Here is a 17695-nt window from a genome sequence, read left to right as displayed (position 1 = left end):
GCTGTGAATGCTCCAATGCTGGAAGTTTTTAAGAAGAGACTGGACAGCCATTTAGTCTGAAATGGTATAGGGTTTCCAGCCAGAGTAGGGGGTTGGACTAGAAGACCTCCAAGGTCCCTTCCAACTCTGTTACTCTGTTCTGATCATGTGACGGTGGGAATGCTACAAGGGACTTCAGTGTGGGGGCCAGTCATAAGTCACTTTTTCCCGGTGTCATTGTAGCTTGAGATGATTACAAATGGCTGTAACTCGAGGACCACCTCAATCAAACACAACCGTCCCTTTTCATCAATCAGTTTTGCTTCTTGCATCTCTCAAGAACATTATTTTCTTGCATGCATGCGCAGACATTTCTACAATGCACCTGAGATTCTAGCATGAGCTTGGACAAATACTTTTTCTCTTCGGTAGTAAAAGCTTCTTGCTTCAGCTCCTCAAACCGTTTAGCAATCCATTCCTTTTCTTGCATACTTGATAGCTGGCTGGTCTCTATGGAGATGTGTCCACAGAAGATGTGCCCCAGATAAGACACGACATCTTCAAGAGAAGCTTCATCCTTTCCCATGTTCAAAAGCCCTGAAGTGGAAAGAATACAGTAACATAATAGGTCATCTCTGGTCAGTAACCGTCCAAGATTCCCAGAATGATACAAATGTTCTCCTTGCAATATTTTCTGCTCAGTTTGACTCTTGTGGAGTTTATAGCCCTATTCATGGCAACCTAAGAGAGCCAGTTTGGGCTAGTGGTCAAGGCACCAAGCTAGAAACTAGGAGACTGTGAGTTCTAGTTCCAGTTTGGCATGAAAGCCAGCTGGATGTCTTTGGGCCAATCACCAGGAGAGGATGAGTTCTAGTCCCACCTTCGGCATAAAAACTGTCTGGGTGACTTTGCGCCAATCACCAGGAGACAGCGAGTTCTAGTCCTGCTTTAGGCATGAAAGTTGGTTGGGTAACTTTGGGCCAATCACCAGGAGACAGTGAGTTCTAGTCCTACCGTAGCCATGAAAGCCAGCTGAATGATCTTGGGCCAGTCATACTCGTTTAGCCTAACCCACCTCACAGGGATGTTGTTGTAGGGAAATTAGGAGGAAGGTGTTTGGGATATATTCACCACCTTGTTTATAAAACAGTAACAAAGATGGGATATAAATAGAATAATATACAATATGGAATACAGTTTGCCCTTACTCTATTTCGGGATTTTTTTTTCCTGTTTAAAAATTCTCAATCTAGTTTCCAGCTTTAGGGTTTCCTGGTGGACTTCAGTCAGGGCCCACTCTGCTTAACATCTGCCTTCTACGATCTTCCACCACTGCAGTAAATGCTATTTCTGAGTTGACGTGAGTTAGACACAACTGTAAAAAAGACACCCACAAGGATTATTTGACATCACCTGCTGTATTGAAAGGGCCTTGTAAGGTTTCCGTCAAAATCTGAATTTCTGGCACCCCATCCATCACAGCCTGGCCAGCAAAGAGCGGATTGATTTTGGCTGCTTTGTGCCCATGTTCATGATAGGCAGTCACTAAGCGAGCTAATCTGTGGTCAGCTGCAAATTAAGAGAACAATTTTAGCTCATTTCCAAAATATAACGTACGATGAGAAAGCATAGGAAGAATCCACATTTCTTTGATTAAGTCTAGCGCAAGTAAAAAACATAAGAGGTAGTCCTTGACTTATGGTCACAACTGGACGCCAAATTTTTCTTGCTGAGTGAGACAGTTGCCAAGTGAGTTTGGCTCCATTTTACGACTTTTCTTGCCATGGTTAAGTAAATCACTTCAGTTGTTAAGTGAATCTGACTTCCCCATTGACTTTGCTTGTCAGCAAAAGGGGAATCACGTGACGCCGGGACATTGCAACCATCATAAATACCAGTCCTTTAGAATGGGACTCCTTCCTTCATCTTCTTCCTTTGTTCCTCATCTCCTTCCTTCCTTCCTTCCTTCCTTCACACATCTCCTTAGTTCATCTCCTTCCTTCGTTCCTCATCTCCTTCCTTCCTTCCTTCCTTCCTTCATCTCTCTCCTTCCTTCCTTCCTCATTTCCTTCCTTCCCTCATCTCTCTCCTTCCTTCCTTCATTTCCTTCCTTCCTTCATCTCTCTCCTTCCTTCCTTCCTTCATCTCTCTCCTTCCTTCCTTCCTTCCTTCCTTCCCTCATCTCTCTCCTTCCTTCCTTCCTTCCCTCATCTCTCCTTCCTTCCTTCCTTCCCTCATCTCCTTCCTTCCTTCCTCATTTCCTTCCTTCCTTCCCTCATCTCTCTCCTTCCTTCCTTCTTTCCTTCCTTCCTTCCTCATTTCCTTCCTTCCTTCCTTCATCTCTCTCCTTCCTTCCTTCCTTCCTTCCTTCCCTCATCTCTCTCCTTCCTTCCTTCCTTCCTTCCCTCATCTCTCTCCTTCCTTCCTTCTTTCCTTCCTTCCTTCCTCATTTCCTTCCTTCCTTCCTTCCTTCCTTCCTTCCTTCCTTCCTTCCCTCATCTCTCTCCTTCCTTCCTTCCTTCCTTCCCTCATCTCTCTCCTTCCTTCCTTCTTTCCTTCCTTCCTTCCTCATTTCCTTCCTTCCTTCCTTCCTTCCTTCCTTCCTTCCTTCCTTCCCTCATCTCTCTCCTTCCTTCCTTCCTTCCTTCCCTCATCTCTCTCCTTCCTTCCTTCTTTCCTTCCTTCCTTCCTCATTTCCTTCCTTCCTTCCTTCCTTCCTTCCTTCCTTCCCTCATCTCTCTCCTTCCTTCCTTCCTTCCTTCCTTCCTTCCTTCCTTCCTTCCTTCCTTCCTTCCTTCCTTCCTTCCTTCCTTCCTTCCTTTCTCGGAGTGACTGCAAGACCCGCTCCTGCCTCCCCACTCGCGTGCTTGCAGGCAAGCCCCACATCCGCCAGCTCGCCCACCCGCCCACCCGCCCCCAGCCCGCTTCTCCGGGGCACCCCCCACCTGCTCGCCGGCAGGGCTCCGCTCGCTCCGCGCCCCGGCCGGGTTCCTCCGCCTGGCGGCTGGGCTTGTAGCCGTAGACGCCGCGCTCGGTGTGGTAGCCCCGGGGCCAGCGGGCGAGCAGCGGCCTCCAGCCGCCCGCAGCAGCCCCGCCACGCAGCCCGGCCAAGCAGCGCGCAGCAGCCATCGCCTCCACTCGCTCGGCTGGCCCCGGGCCAAGAGCGGCGGGGCTCCGCCTCCCCCGACAACGCCCCCGGTGCTGATTGGGGGAGCCGGAGAGAGGGGGGCAGAGGACACGCCCACGGGGGGCGGCGGCTCTGGATGTTACAGGTGGGTGGGCAGCCCCGGTGGATGGAGCCGGCTCTTCGCTGCTGTCGCCAATTGCAAACCGTGCAAAGGCAACATTTGTCGCACGGTGAAGTTTGCAGACAATTTGGATCAACCAGCCTTATCCCATTACACATGTTGCCTTTTACGTACAGGTACCCCCTGATTACAAAGGAGCCCAATATTTATGTTGCTAAGCAAGACAGTTGTTAAATGAATCCCTAATCCTAATTTGAAGAATAGAATAGAATAGAATAGAATAGAATAGAATAGAATAGAATAGAATAGAATAGAATAGAATAGAATACAATAGAATAGAATAGAATAGATGTTACAGGTGGGTGGGCAGCCCCGGTGGATGGAGCCGGCTCTTCGCTGCTGTCGCCAATTGCAAACCGTGCAAAGGCAACATTTGTCGCACGGTGAAGTTTGCAAACAATTTGGATCAACCAGCCTTATCCCATTACACATGTTGCCTTTTACGTACAGGTACCCCCTGATTACAAAGGAGCCCAATATTTATGTTGCTAAGCAAGACAGTTGTTAAATGAATCCCTAATCCTAATTTGAAGAATAGAATAGAATAGAATAGAATAGAATAGAATAGAATAGAATAGAATAGAATAGAAGAATGAAACAATGGAATGGAATGGAGTAGAGTAGAGTAGAGTAGAGTAGAGTAGAGTAGAATAGAATAGAATAGAATAGAATAATGAAACAATAGAATAGAATAGAATAGAATAGAATAGAATAGAATAGAATAGAATAGAATAGAATAGAATAGAATAGAATAGAATAGAATAGAATAGAATAGAATAGAATAGAATAGAATAGAATAGATGTTACAGGTGGGTGGGCAGCCCCGGTGGATGGAGCCGGCTCTTCGCTGCTGTCGCCAATTGCAAACCGTGCAAAGGCAACATTTGTCGCACGGTGAAGTTTGCAAACAATTTGGATCAACCAGCCTTATCCCACAACACATGTTGCCTTTTACGTACAGGTACCCCCTGATTACAAAGGAGCCCAATATTTATGTTGCTAAGCAAGACAGTTGTTAAATGAATCCCTAATCCTAATTTGAAGAATAGAATAGAATAGAATAGAATAGAATAGAATAGAATAGAATAGAATAGAATAATGAAACAATGGAATGGAATGGAGTAGAGTAGAGTAGAGTAGAGTAGAGTAGAGTAGAGTAGAGTAGAATAGAATAGAATAATGAAACAATAGAATAGAATAGAATAGAATAGAATAGAATAGAATAGAATAGAATAGAATAGAATAGAATAGAATAGAATAGAATAGAATAGAATAGAATAGATGTTACAGGTGGGTGGGCAGCCCCGGTGGATGGAGCCGGCTCTTCGCTGCTGTCGCCAATTGCAAACCGTGCAAAGGCAACATTTGTCGCACGGTGAAGTTTGCAAACAATTTGGATCAACCAGCCTTATCCCATTACACATGTTGCCTTTTACGTACAGGTACCCCCTGATTACAAAGGAGCCCAATATTTATGTTGCTAAGCAAGACAGTTGTTAAATGAATCCCTAATCCTAATTTGAAGAATAGAATAGAATAGAATAGAATAGAATAGAATAGAATAGAATAGAATAGAATAGAATAGAATAGAATAGAATAGAATAGAAGAATGAAACAATGGAATGGAATGGAGTAGAGTAGAGTAGAGTAGAGTAGAGTAGAGTAGAATAGAATAGAATAGAATAATGAAACAATAGAATAGAATAGAATAGAATAGAATAGAATAGAATAGAATAGAATAGAATAGAATAGAATAGAATAGAATAGAATAGAATAGAATAGAATAGAATAGAATAGATGTTACAGGTGGGTGGGCAGCCCCGGTGGATGGAGCCGGCTCTTCGCTGCTGTCGCCAATTGCAAACCGTGCAAAGGCAACATTTGTCGCACGGTGAAGTTTGCAAACAATTTGGATCAACCAGCCTTATCCCACAACACATGTTGCCTTTTACGTACAGGTACCCCCTGATTACAAAGGAGCCCAATATTTATGTTGCTAAGCAAGACAGTTGTTAAATGAATCCCTAATCCTAATTTGAAGAATAGAATAGAATAGAATAGAATAGAATAGAATAGAATAGAATAGAATAGAATAGAATAGAATAGAATAATGAAACAATGGAATGGAATGGAGTAGAGTAGAGTAGAGTAGAGTAGAGTAGAGTAGAGTAGAGTAGAGTAGAATAGAATAGAATAATGAAACAATAGAATAGAATAGAATAGAATAGAATAGAATAGAATAGAATAGAATAGAATAGAATAGAATAGAATAGAATAGAATAGAATAGAATAGAATAGATGTTACAGGTGGGTGGGCAGCCCCGGTGGATGGAGCCGGCTCTTCGCTGCTGTCGCCAATTGCAAACCGTGCAAAGGCAACATTTGTCGCACGGTGAAGTTTGCAAACAATTTGGATCAACCAGCCTTATCCCATTACACATGTTGCCTTTTACGTACAGGTACCCCCTGATTACAAAGGAGCCCAATATTTATGTTGCTAAGCAAGACAGTTGTTAAATGAATCCCTAATCCTAATTTGAAGAATAGAATAGAATAGAATAGAATAGAATAGAATAGAATAGAATAGAATAGAATAGAATAGAATAGAAGAATGAAACAATGGAATGGAATGGAGTAGAGTAGAGTAGAGTAGAGTAGAGTAGAGTAGAGTAGAATAGAATAGAATAGAATAATGAAACAATAGAATAGAATAGAATAGAATAGAATAGAATAGAATAGAATAGAATAGAATAGAATAGAATAGAATAGAATAGAATAGAATAGAATAGAATAGAATAGAATAGATGTTACAGGTGGGTGGGCAGCCCCGGTGGATGGAGCCGGCTCTTCACTGCTGTCGCCAATTGCAAACCGTGCAAAGGCAACATTTGTCGCACGGTGAAGTTTGCAAACAATTTGGATCAACCAGCCTTATCCCATTACACATGTTGCCTTTTACGTACAGGTACCCCCTGATTACAAAGGAGCCCAATATTTATGTTGCTAAGCAAGACAGTTGTTAAATGAATCCCTAATCCTAATTTGAAGAATAGAATAGAATAGAATAGAATAGAATAGAATAGAATAGAATAGAATAGAATAGAATAGAAGAATGAAACAATGGAATGGAATGGAGTAGAGTAGAGTAGAGTAGAGTAGAATAGAATAGAATAGAATAGAATAGAATAGAATAGAATAGAATAGAATAGAATAATGAAACAATAGAATAGAATAGAATAGAATAGAATAGAATAGAATAGAATAGAATAGAATAGAATAGAATAGAATAGAATAGAATAGAATAGAATAGAATAGATGTTACAGGTGGGTGGGCGGCCCCGGTGGATGGAGCCGGCTCTTCGCTGCTGTCGCCAATTGCAAACCGTGCAAAGGCAACATTTGTCGCACGGTGAAGTTTGCAAACAATTTGGATCAACCAGCCTTATCCCACAACACATGTTGCCTTTTACGTACAGGTACCCCCTGATTACAAAGGAGCCCAATATTTATGTTGCTAAGCAAGACAGTTGTTAAATGAATCCCTAATCCTAATTTGAAGAATAGAATAGAATAGAATAGAATAGAATAGAATAGAATAGAATAGAATAGAATAGAATAGAATAGAATACAATAGAATAGAATAGAATAGATGTTACAGGTGGGTGGGCAGCCCCGGTGGATGGAGCCGGCTCTTCGCTGCTGTCGCCAATTGCAAACCGTGCAAAGGCAACATTTGTCGCACGGTGAAGTTTGCAAACAATTTGGATCAACCAGCCTTATCCCATTACACATGTTGCCTTTTACGTACAGGTACCCCCTGATTACAAAGGAGCCCAATATTTATGTTGCTAAGCAAGACAGTTGTTAAATGAATCCCTAATCCTAATTTGAAGAATAGAATAGAATAGAATAGAATAGAATAGAATAGAATAGAATAGAATAGAATAGAAGAATGAAACAATGGAATGGAATGGAGTAGAGTAGAGTAGAGTAGAGTAGAGTAGAGTAGAATAGAATAGAATAGAATAGAATAATGAAACAATAGAATAGAATAGAATAGAATAGAATAGAATAGAATAGAATAGAATAGAATAGAATAGAATAGAATAGAATAGAATAGAATAGAATAGAATAGATGTTACAGGTGGGTGGGCAGCCCCGGTGGATGGAGCCGGCTCTTCGCTGCTGTCGCCAATTGCAAACCGTGCAAAGGCAACATTTGTCGCACGGTGAAGTTTGCAAACAATTTGGATCAACCAGCCTTATCCCATTACACATGTTGCCTTTTACGTACAGGTACCCCCTGATTACAAAGGAGCCCAATATTTATGTTGCTAAGCAAGACAGTTGTTAAATGAATCCCTAATCCTAATTTGAAGAATAGAATAGAATAGAATAGAATAGAATAGAATAGAATAGAATAGAATAGAATAGAATAGAATAGAATAGAATAGAATAGAATAGAAGAATGAAACAATGGAATGGAATGGAGTAGAGTAGAGTAGAGTAGAGTAGAGTAGAGTAGAGTAGAATAGAATAGAATAGAATAATGAAACAATAGAATAGAATAGAATAGAATAGAATAGAATAGAATAGAATAGAATAGAATAGAATAGAATAGAATAGAATAGAATAGATGTTACAGGTGGGTGGGCAGCCCCGGTGGATGGAGCCGGCTCTTCACTGCTGTCGCCAATTGCAAACCGTGCAAAGGCAACATTTGTCGCACGGTGAAGTTTGCAAACAATTTGGATCAACCAGCCTTATCCCATTACACATGTTGCCTTTTACGTACAGGTACCCCCTGATTACAAAGGAGCCCAATATTTATGTTGCTAAGCAAGACAGTTGTTAAATGAATCCCTAATCCTAATTTGAAGAATAGAATAGAATAGAATAGAATAGAATAGAATAGAATAGAATAGAAGAATGAAACAATGGAATGGAATGGAGTAGAGTAGAGTAGAGTAGAGTAGAATAGAATAGAATAGAATAGAATAGAATAGAATAGAATAGAATAGAATAGAATAGAATAGAATAATGAAACAATAGAATAGAATAGAATAGAATAGAATAGAATAGAATAGAATAGAATAGAATAGAATAGAATAGATGTTACAGGTGGGTGGGCGGCCCCGGTGGATGGAGCCGGCTCTTCGCTGCTGTCGCCAATTGCAAACCGTGCAAAGGCAACATTTGTCGGGTGAAGTTTACAAACAATTTGGATCAACCAGCCTTATCCCACTACACATGTTGCCTTTTACGTACAGGTACCCCCTGATTACAAAGGAGCCCAATATTTATGTTGCTAAGCAAGACAGTTGTTAAATGAATCCCTAATCCTAATTTGAAGAATAGAATAGAATAGAATAGAATAGAATAGAATAGAATAGAATAGAATAGAATAGAATAGAATAGAATAGAATAGAAGAATGAAACAATGGAATGGAATGGAGTAGAGTAGAGTAGAGTAGAGTAGAGTAGAGTAGAGTAGAGTAGAATAGAATAGAATAATGAAACAATAGAATAGAATAGAATAGAATAGAATAGAATAGAATAGAATAGAATAGAATAGAATAGAATAGAATAGAATAGAATAGAATAGAATAGATGTTACAGGTGGGTGGGCAGCCCCGGTGGATGGAGCCGGCTCTTCTCTGCTATTGCGAACTGCAAACCGTGCAAAGGAAACATTTGTTGCACGATGAAGTTTGCAAACAATTTGGATCAACCAGCCTTATCCCACAACACATGTTGCCTTTTACGTACAGGTACCCCCTGATTACAAAGGAGCCCAATATTTATGTTGCTAAGCAAGACAGTTGTTAAATGAATCCCTAATCCTAATTTGAAGAATAGAGCATAGTAGAGTAGAGTAGAGTAGAGTAGAGTAGAGTAGAGTAGAGTAGAATAGAATAGAGTAGAATAGAGTAGAATAGAATAGAATAGAATAGAATAGAATAGAATAGAATAGAATAGAATAGAATAGAATAGAATAGAATAGAATAGAATAGAATAGAATAGAATAGATATTGGAAAATAGAATAGAACAGAACAACTTTATTGTCACTTTGTATGCACACTAATCAGCATAAGTTAAAATGAGATTTCATTGTGTACAGCTCTCAAAGGGTAACCACCTCCAATATGCACTGCATAAATACAACAAAAATAAATAAATTATGCATATACCCACATACACACACCTATGTGGCCCAGAGAAACAACACAGCCTAGTTCGGATGTATAAATATGCATGGCGAAAAAAACATATCTTGCGAGTTTACCAGACGGACTGCATAGGGAACAAAGCTGTTACAGAATCTGGTAGTCCTGCTAGAAATACTCCTCCCACAGTGGTATCTCACAACTTGCATCCAGCTCAGCTGGGAAAGTGGAGAGGGTCTGTATCAAAGACACCCCTTTAGATTCCACGGCTGGAGGTCAACATCAAGAATCTAGATTTTCTTGCTCCAAGCAAAACCTTTGCAGTTATGATATCATACAGGTATTCCTCAACTTACAATAGTTCATTTACTGACGGTTCAAAGTTGCAAGGGCCCTGGAAAAAAAGAGGACTTATGACCGTTTTTCGCCCTTAACGGCCTTTGTAACATCTCCATGATCACGGGATCAAAATTCAGATTCTTGGCAACTGACTCATACTTACGACCATTGCTGTGTCCTGGGGTCACACGATCCCCTTTTGCAACCTTTTCGACAAGCCAAAATCAACGGGGAAAACAGATTCACTTGATAACTCTCTTCCCAACTTATCAGGTTTGGTGATTCGCTTAACAGCCGTGGCAAGAAAGGTCGTAAAGTGGGGCAAATCTGACTTAACAAATGTATCAGCAACAGAAAGTTTGGGCTCAGTTGTGGTCATAAGTCAAGGACTACCTGTATTCTAGAAGGCGACTCTTCCTTTCTTTACTTGTACTTTCATTCGATTTGTGGCAACTTGGTTGGATACTTACAATTGCAGGCCTACCCCAAGCATAATTTTATTTCATTATTTTTTCACATCTCCGAACCGTCCATCTCCCTCAAAGAAGGCCTCTTGTTGATGGCTGCTTTGTCTCCACACTGTCAACTCCAAAACATAGTACAGCCTTCTCACTCATCTTTCTAGTAAGCACAGGGCCCCTCTCCCCACTTCGTCTATCCTTAGGCACCAAATATTTCCGGTTGCGATCTGTAAAATAGAAGAATTTTTGCACTCTCCAAGAAGTCTGTTGCATGACACAATCAGACTAATATTTTCAAGTTCTTAACACGTGGGCTAACAATGGCTAACATCCCTAAGCCAATTTAGCCAGATTGATGGATAATTTTCGGATTTAGGATGGAGCAGATGATTCACAGCAATTAAAAGCTGGTGTACTTATCTTTTTGCAAAGACAGAGTCTTTACCCCACTGACAGAATCCCAGCTTCCTTCACTTGCTGGCTGCCTTTTGCTCACGGATGTAACCTTTTTCTCGACCGCAACTGGCATCAGAGATATTGTCTTTGGAAGTGGCCTGCAGATTCTTCCTGAACAGAAAGACAGTGCATTAATTTTTAAAAAATAATTTCATGGTTCAGTCTTTAATCTATTGTGTAAACCCATGATTCTGCTAAAAAGGGAGTAAAAAGAGAGGAACAAAGAATCATAGATAGAGGGTCTAGGACAGGGGTATCAAACTGCCGGCCTGCAGGTCAGACGCGTCATGAGGAAGCCGCACCCACCCCGTTGCTGGTAATGGCAAAACTGTCCCGATACGTTGCGTTTGACATGTCTGGTCTAGGCCTACCAAATTCTGAATCTAGAAAATCCACAAAACTATTTGAAAGCAGAAGAGATCTATATGTAGCTTCCTTTGCAGCCATATAGTGGTGGTCCTTGACTTACAACCATAAATGAGCCCAAAATTTATGTTGCTAGGTGAGACATTTATTAAGTGAGTTTTGCCCCATTTGGTGATCTCTCTTGCCTCAGTTGTTAAATGAATGAGTTGTTAAGTTAGTAACATAGTTGTTAAGTGAATCTGGCTTCTCCCATTGATTTTGCTTGTCAGAAGGTCGCAAAAGGGGATCACGTGACCCCAGGATGCTGTGACCGTCATAAATAGGAGTCATTTGCCAAGATTGTTGTCTGGATTCACAATTGACAATCAGTTGTCTGGATTTTGATCAGGTGACCATGGGGATGCTGCCAAGGTCGTGTGAAAAACAGTCATAAGTCACTTTTTCCAGTACTGTTGTAACTACAAATGGTCACTAAACAAAGTCTTGAAGTAGAGGATTTTCTCTATAGTCATCCAGATTTTGCAGCTAATTAATTTACATTCATGTTACATTACCACTACCACCTGCAATTACATTTTTATTGTAATGCTAGCAGCATTCCAGGATATCTGGGTTTTCTTTTGCGAGGTGACAGAATTTTTCTATCCTCATTTCTTTTTTGTTCTACACTCTATCAAAACATTCAACAATTGTTGTAAACTCTACAAGCTACACAGAACCATTGGTGAGAATTGAAGTGATCCATCCATCCTCCTTTTTTCAGAGAGTAAACTGTTATTCTAATATAGCTTGTCGATATTCTGACTTGGCAGTGACCAAGTTGTTCATTTTGTACAACATGCAATAAAAGACACTATTAAGCATGTTATGTGAACAGCTTCATCAAACCAGCCTGAAGAAATGCAACTACCTACAACAAATCCTTTTGTGATTAGTATCTTAATCCAGAATTTGCATCAAAGGATATGTTTAATGTCATGTTCATGCAAAGATGATCAGGGCACTGGAGGCTAAAACATATAAGGAACGGTTGCTGGAATTGGGTATGTCTAGTCAAATGAAGAGAAGGACAAGGGGGGACATGATAGCAGTGTTCCAATATCTCAGGGGTTGCCACAAAGAAGAGGGAGTCAAGCTATTCTCCAAAGCACCTGAAGGCAGGACGGGAAGCAACGGATGGAAACTTATCAAGGAGAGAAGCAACCTAGAACTAAGGAGAAATTTCATGACAATTAGAACAATTAACAAGTGGAACAACCTGCCTCCAGAAGTTGTGAATGCTCCAACACTGGAAGTTTTTAAGAAGAGACTGGACAGCCATTTGTCTGAAATGGTATAGGGTTTCTTGCCTGAGCAGGGGGTTGGACTAGTTGACCTCCAAGATCCCTTCCAACTTTTTTATATTATTACTATTACTACTACTACTATTACTACTACATTATGTCATAGTTTGTATAACTGATCTGTCAAAAGAGTCAGACTTGCTGACTTTAGTTAAGATGCCAAGCCTTTATAACTTAAGAGTGCTGTGTGGATGTGGCTTGTAGTTTTACGTATTTACCATTAAATCAAGATTCAGGTGGTGACTTTACCACAATAGCCAAATTAAGACTGTAGATTGAGCCTCAGAAAAAGCAAACCAGGGCTTAACACAGCACACTGTTAATTGAAAAAAAAGCTTTCATTGTTTTCTTCATACCCCAAATTAATACATGATTTAGTTTGCATTTCCGATAGGATTACCATAGAGCAAGAATTGCAAATGACAGTGAGATCACTGCTTTGCTCCTCAGATTGAACACTATAAACAGCTGAGCCCCCTAATTGACAAAATATTCCATTTAATTAAGAGTTTCAAGGCAATGTTCCCAGGGAGTTTTGCACATCAAGTTTTCCATTTTCTGGAAAAAGTACTCCAGCCCCAAACAGTTATATATCTCTCAAGCTCTGAAATCTGATTTTGGTTCCAGATGTGGATGTATTATTGTTTGCCTATGGCCTCGCACTTGTTTTTCTTCTTTGCAAGATTATTGCAGTGTAGGTTTTGCATTTGGTTTTCCCCCCCAATCTTTTATTTTCTAGTTTTGTACACCACCCAGAATCCATTGGGATTGGGTGGTTTTTAAATTCAAGTAAATAGAAGTAGAGTCCGGTGAAAAAAGCAAACTATATCAGAATTACAAGCCAGTTGCCCTCTAAGACAAGTAAATGTTTATGTGGTAACTACAGCAATACCATATCTTAACTTTAATAACATCAAAATTTCTCATTTCTTTCTTCCTTGTTTGTATTGCGGATGTACAAGCCACATGTTTCAAAGGCTTTCTTTCAGCAATAAAAAAATTATGCTTAAGCACAATTCCAGTTGGGTTTCATTACAACCAAGACAGGGAAGAAACTACAGTATGTATCGCCTGATCCTTATCCAGAAGTAGTCAATTTCTCTAAGTCTATTGAAATCTATGAAAATATAAACTTTGGTTTGCTTAAGACCTGTCAGCTCATTCATTCATTCATTGGTTTTGGAACAGCGCGAAGAACTAATCAGGAAAACCTAATAAAATTATTAGATAGATATTTAGATAAACTTTTAAACACTAGTTTAACGTTAGTTAAGTGTAAACGTTACTTAAATACTAAATATGCATGTTGTTTGAATCTCTAATTAGGGTTGGGAGTAAATTTTGTTTTAAAGATTTCTTTGACAGGCATAATTCAGCACTAGGGTGCATATTTTGCATTCCTTTCTCCCTCTCAAAAAAGAATTGAGCAGGGATTCAATTCTAGTAACTTTCCCCCCCCTTTGTAATATTATTCCCAAACGGGCAGCAAATTCGAAAGAAATGGCTTTCAAAAGCTGCAGCTTGGAGACTGAGCTCCACCCACTTCCAGAAGAAAGCCACGCCCCCTCGGCCACTTCCGCCTCCCCTGGTAACCAAAGCACGGGGTTGCCCAGCTCTCTCACCTCCTTCAGGACCCGGAGGAGCGAAGGCTGTCTAAAACACTGCCTGACGGGCTTGAGGCCTCGGTCCCGCCCGCCCGCCGCGCGGAAGGCTCCGATTCCTTCCAGCCGAGCGCTGCACGCTACTCTTCCCTGACCTCTTTCCTTGTGGCGGGGGAAGGCTCGAGGCGGGGGCTGGAGCAGCCCGGCTAGGATCAGGCGTCCCGCGGGGCAGCCTGGGGGGCGGGGTCCTCGCCCTGGCAGAAAGTGAGGGGGGGAGAGAAGAGCCTGACGGAGCTGGAGCTGCAGAAGCTGGAACCGATGTTTACGGCGGGCCGAGGTAACCGCCCCCTCGGCGTCCTCCGCGCCTTCGGCCCGGTCGGGAGCGCGGCTTGAGGGGAGAGGCTGGGCCGCGGGGGGAGGAGGGCCCGGGCGGTGGGCGGGAGGGCCCGTTTCCCTCCGCCGACGCTCCGGGGGTGGCCTACCTCGCGGGGGTGTTGTGGCGGGGAGGGCGCCGAGAGCCCCTCCAGGCGACGCGGGGGGGGGGAAGGCGCGGCTGGGCCGGGGCCGTCCTGGGGAGGGGTCGCTGGAGCCGCGGGGCCCTGTGAGGGAGTGGGGGGGGGCTCAGGCTGGGGGGGGGCTCGGTTGGGGCTGGGCCGTTCGCGACCTTTGGAAGGGGCTGCGTGGGGGGGGGAAGAGCCGGGTTTGGTGGGGGAAGGAGGGGCGTTGTGTTGGGGGAGGGGGCGAGAAAGCCGGGGCTAAAAACTGAGCTGGGGAAGTCGGAGGTTCTGCTGGGCTGGTTGTCTCTGTCTTGTCTGTCTATCGCTCCCTCTGCCTGTCTGTCATTTATATCTAGTCTACCTACCTTATCATCTATCTCTACCAATCTCGTCTATCTCTTATACCATTATCTCTCTCCCTCTCTCTCTCTCTCCCTCTCTCTCTCTCTCTCTCTCTCTCTATCTATCTATATATATATATATATATATATTTCATCTATCTCTTATCTATCTATCTATCTATCTCATCTATCTGTTATATCATTATCTATCTACCTACCTACCTACCTCTACCTATATCATCTATCTCTTATATCATCTATCTATCTCTATCTGTACCTATCTCATCTATCTTTTATATCATCTCTATCTATCTATCTATCTATCTATCTATCTATCTATCTCTATGTACCTATTTCATCTATCTCTTCTATCATCTATCTATCTTTATCTACATATCTCATCTATCTTATGTCATCTCTATCTATCTATCTATCTATCTATCTATCTCATCTATCTCATCTATCTCTTATATCATCTATCTCATCTATCTCTTATATCATTATCTATCTCTATCTCTTATATCATTATCTCTCTCTCCCCCTCTCCCTATCTTGTCTATTATGTCTGTCTGTCTCTCTCCCTATCTTGTCTATCATATCTATCTATCCTACCTCTTGTCTATCATCTATCTCTCTATTTCTCCCGTTCTCCATCAGTCTCTTATCTCCCCATCTCCATCAACCCATCTATCCATCATCTATCTCTATCACTTATCATCTATATATCTAGTCTATCATCCATCCATTGTCTGTCATCTTATGCATCATCTTATCATGTATCTATTGTGTATCTTTCATCTATCTCATCTATCTATTGTTTATCATCTATTTATCTCATCTATTGTCTATCATCCAGCGATCTAGCTATCTAGATCTTTCATCTGTCTGTGTGGATCTCTCATCTGTGTCATCTATCATCTGTAATTCTATCTCTATTCTGTATCTGTGTGTCTGTTTATCATCTGTCTGCCCATCTTATCACCAACTCTAGTTTGTTTAGTTTGTCCCATCTTCCTGTAATCTATACTCGTTGAGGCCTTGGTGCCCCCCTCAGTTTGTGAGTTTTGTGCATTCAGACTTGGCGGCAGGTTTGTACATTTTGATTAAAATACTAGTGGTTCAGTGGACATTGTTTCCCTCTCTGATGCACCTGCCATCATTTGGTGATGTGTCTGTATACATGTCTATATGGATGGATAGATAGATATAGAGAGATACATAAAGGTCAGGTAGAAACTGCTCTCCACTATATAGCTACAAATAAAGAGAATTTTAGCTCCCAAACCCAGCTTCAAACCCATAAAAAATGTTGAGCCCTACATTCAGGACAGCTTTTAACTCCTGCCCTTTTAATTCTCTCCCTATAGCTCAAGGGTCTCCAAACTTGGCCCTTTTATGACTTGTGGACTTCAACTCCTGAGCCAGGCATGCCTGGCTGAGGAATTCTGGGAATTGAAGTCCACAAGTCATAAAAGGGCCAAGTTTGAAGACCCCCTGCTATAGCTGTTTTGGAAGGGAGATATAAGAGAATTCCTTTTGAACCATGTTAGTGTTCCTTCCATAAGTGTGATTGCAGCCATGGTTGCAGTTTTGTAGGGAGGTGGTGGCTCAGTGGGTTAGGACACTGAGCTTGTTGATCAGAAGGTCGGCAGTTTGGCAGGTCGAATCCCGAGTGCCGCGTAACAGAGTGAGCGCCTGTTACTCGTCCCAGCTTCTGCCAACCTAGCAGTTTTAAAGCACGTAAAAATGCAAGTAGAAAAATAGGGACCACTACGGTGGGAAGGTAACAGCGTTCCGTGCGCCTTTGGCGTCTAGTCATGCCGGCTACATGACCACAGAGATGTCTTCGGACAAACGCTGGCTCTTCGGCTTTGAAACGGAGATGAGTTGGAAACGACTAGCACACATGTGCGGGGGAACCTTTACCTTTACCCAGTGCTTTTTTTGTAAAAGAAAAAGGTGCCAGAACTCACACATGTCATACCACCCACCTTGCCTACCCTACAAGGTTCCATCCAGAAAAGGTGCCAGAACTCCGTTCTGAATGTTCTATGAGAAAAAAAGCCCTGCCTTTACCTTTAGGGATTCTTATCAACTGGTTACTTCTTTTTTTAGCTACCGTAAGTTTCCAGGAATATTTCGGTAATTTCTATTTACATTATCTGATATTTTTATCAAAATTATCTTTTTCAATGTAGAAATACGGTGACATTTTATATGTATATATAAACGCCACCCGCAAATGGCCAATAACAGTAATTGACACTGTTGGGTGCTAATTTTACTTATTAAAAATGTTAATCAGAGAGAGAGAGATGGGTGATTAAGAAATATGAAATATAAATAAATATGCTGGTCCATGACTAATAAAGATTTGCTATTTTTGCAAACACTTGAAAGCATCAGAATTGTTCAAGTGTACTCTGAAGCACAGTCAATTCCTTTTTGCTTTCGCTGTGGTTTGGGGGCTGCATCACCCTTTCCTTAATGCAATTTGTCATATTCTTTCAGTCTTGGCAGTGACAATTATGTGCATAAGAGAGTAGGTGAGTGTCTAATTTCAGTATCTTTCTGAGATCACTCAGAAGTGTCACAAACTCCTGTTCAGCCTTCAAGAAATACTCATAACTTCCATCTAACGGAAGTGTTTCAGGATCTGTGTAAGATTGCTATAGTTACCAGTTTAATTATCTCACAACTTGTTATAAATTCATGAGGGAATGGAAGAAGATTCTGCCCATGCATTTAAAGAGGAGAGTTTCTTTTTTTAATATATAGAAAGAGCTAGTTTGGTCTAGCTCCGTGGTGGCGAACCTACGGCACGCGTGCCACAGGT

At 41.5% G+C, this 17695-nt stretch overlaps 2 protein-coding genes across 5 annotated transcripts in view; one reads left to right on the top strand and one right to left on the bottom strand.

Annotated features, from left to right (window-relative positions):
* DHTKD1 (dehydrogenase E1 and transketolase domain containing 1) overlaps positions 1-3118 on the bottom strand; it is a 31843-nt gene extending 28725 nt beyond the window's left edge. For both annotated transcript variants that reach the window (XR_014026953.1, XM_081331366.1), the window contains exons 1-3: positions 2925-3118; positions 1393-1548; positions 365-576 (exon numbers count right to left, since the gene is read on the bottom strand). Coding sequence is in view for 1 of the 2 variants with exons in the window: in XM_081331366.1 (XP_081187492.1) it covers positions 365-576; positions 1393-1548; positions 2925-3108 (552 nt within the window). In the remaining variant the exon portion in view is untranslated. The remainder of the gene's footprint in view (positions 1-364; positions 577-1392; positions 1549-2924) is intronic.
* An 11126-nt stretch (positions 3119-14244) lies between these two features.
* Positions 14245-17695, top strand: part of UPF2 (UPF2 regulator of nonsense mediated mRNA decay) — a gene marked incomplete at its 3' end in the record, with an annotated part of 55280 nt that continues 51829 nt past the window's right edge. For all 3 annotated transcript variants that reach the window (XM_081331089.1, XM_081331088.1, XM_081331090.1), the window contains exon 1: positions 14245-14358. The remainder of the gene's footprint in view (positions 14359-17695) is intronic.

The sequence above is a fragment of the Vipera berus genome (assembly GCF_964194415.1).
Source record: "Vipera berus genome assembly, chromosome: 6".
In the NCBI taxonomy this organism is placed as follows: Eukaryota; Metazoa; Chordata; class Lepidosauria; order Squamata; family Viperidae; genus Vipera; species Vipera berus.
Note: the sequence above shows the minus strand (reverse complement) of the source record. Positions and strands in the feature narration are given on the sequence as shown.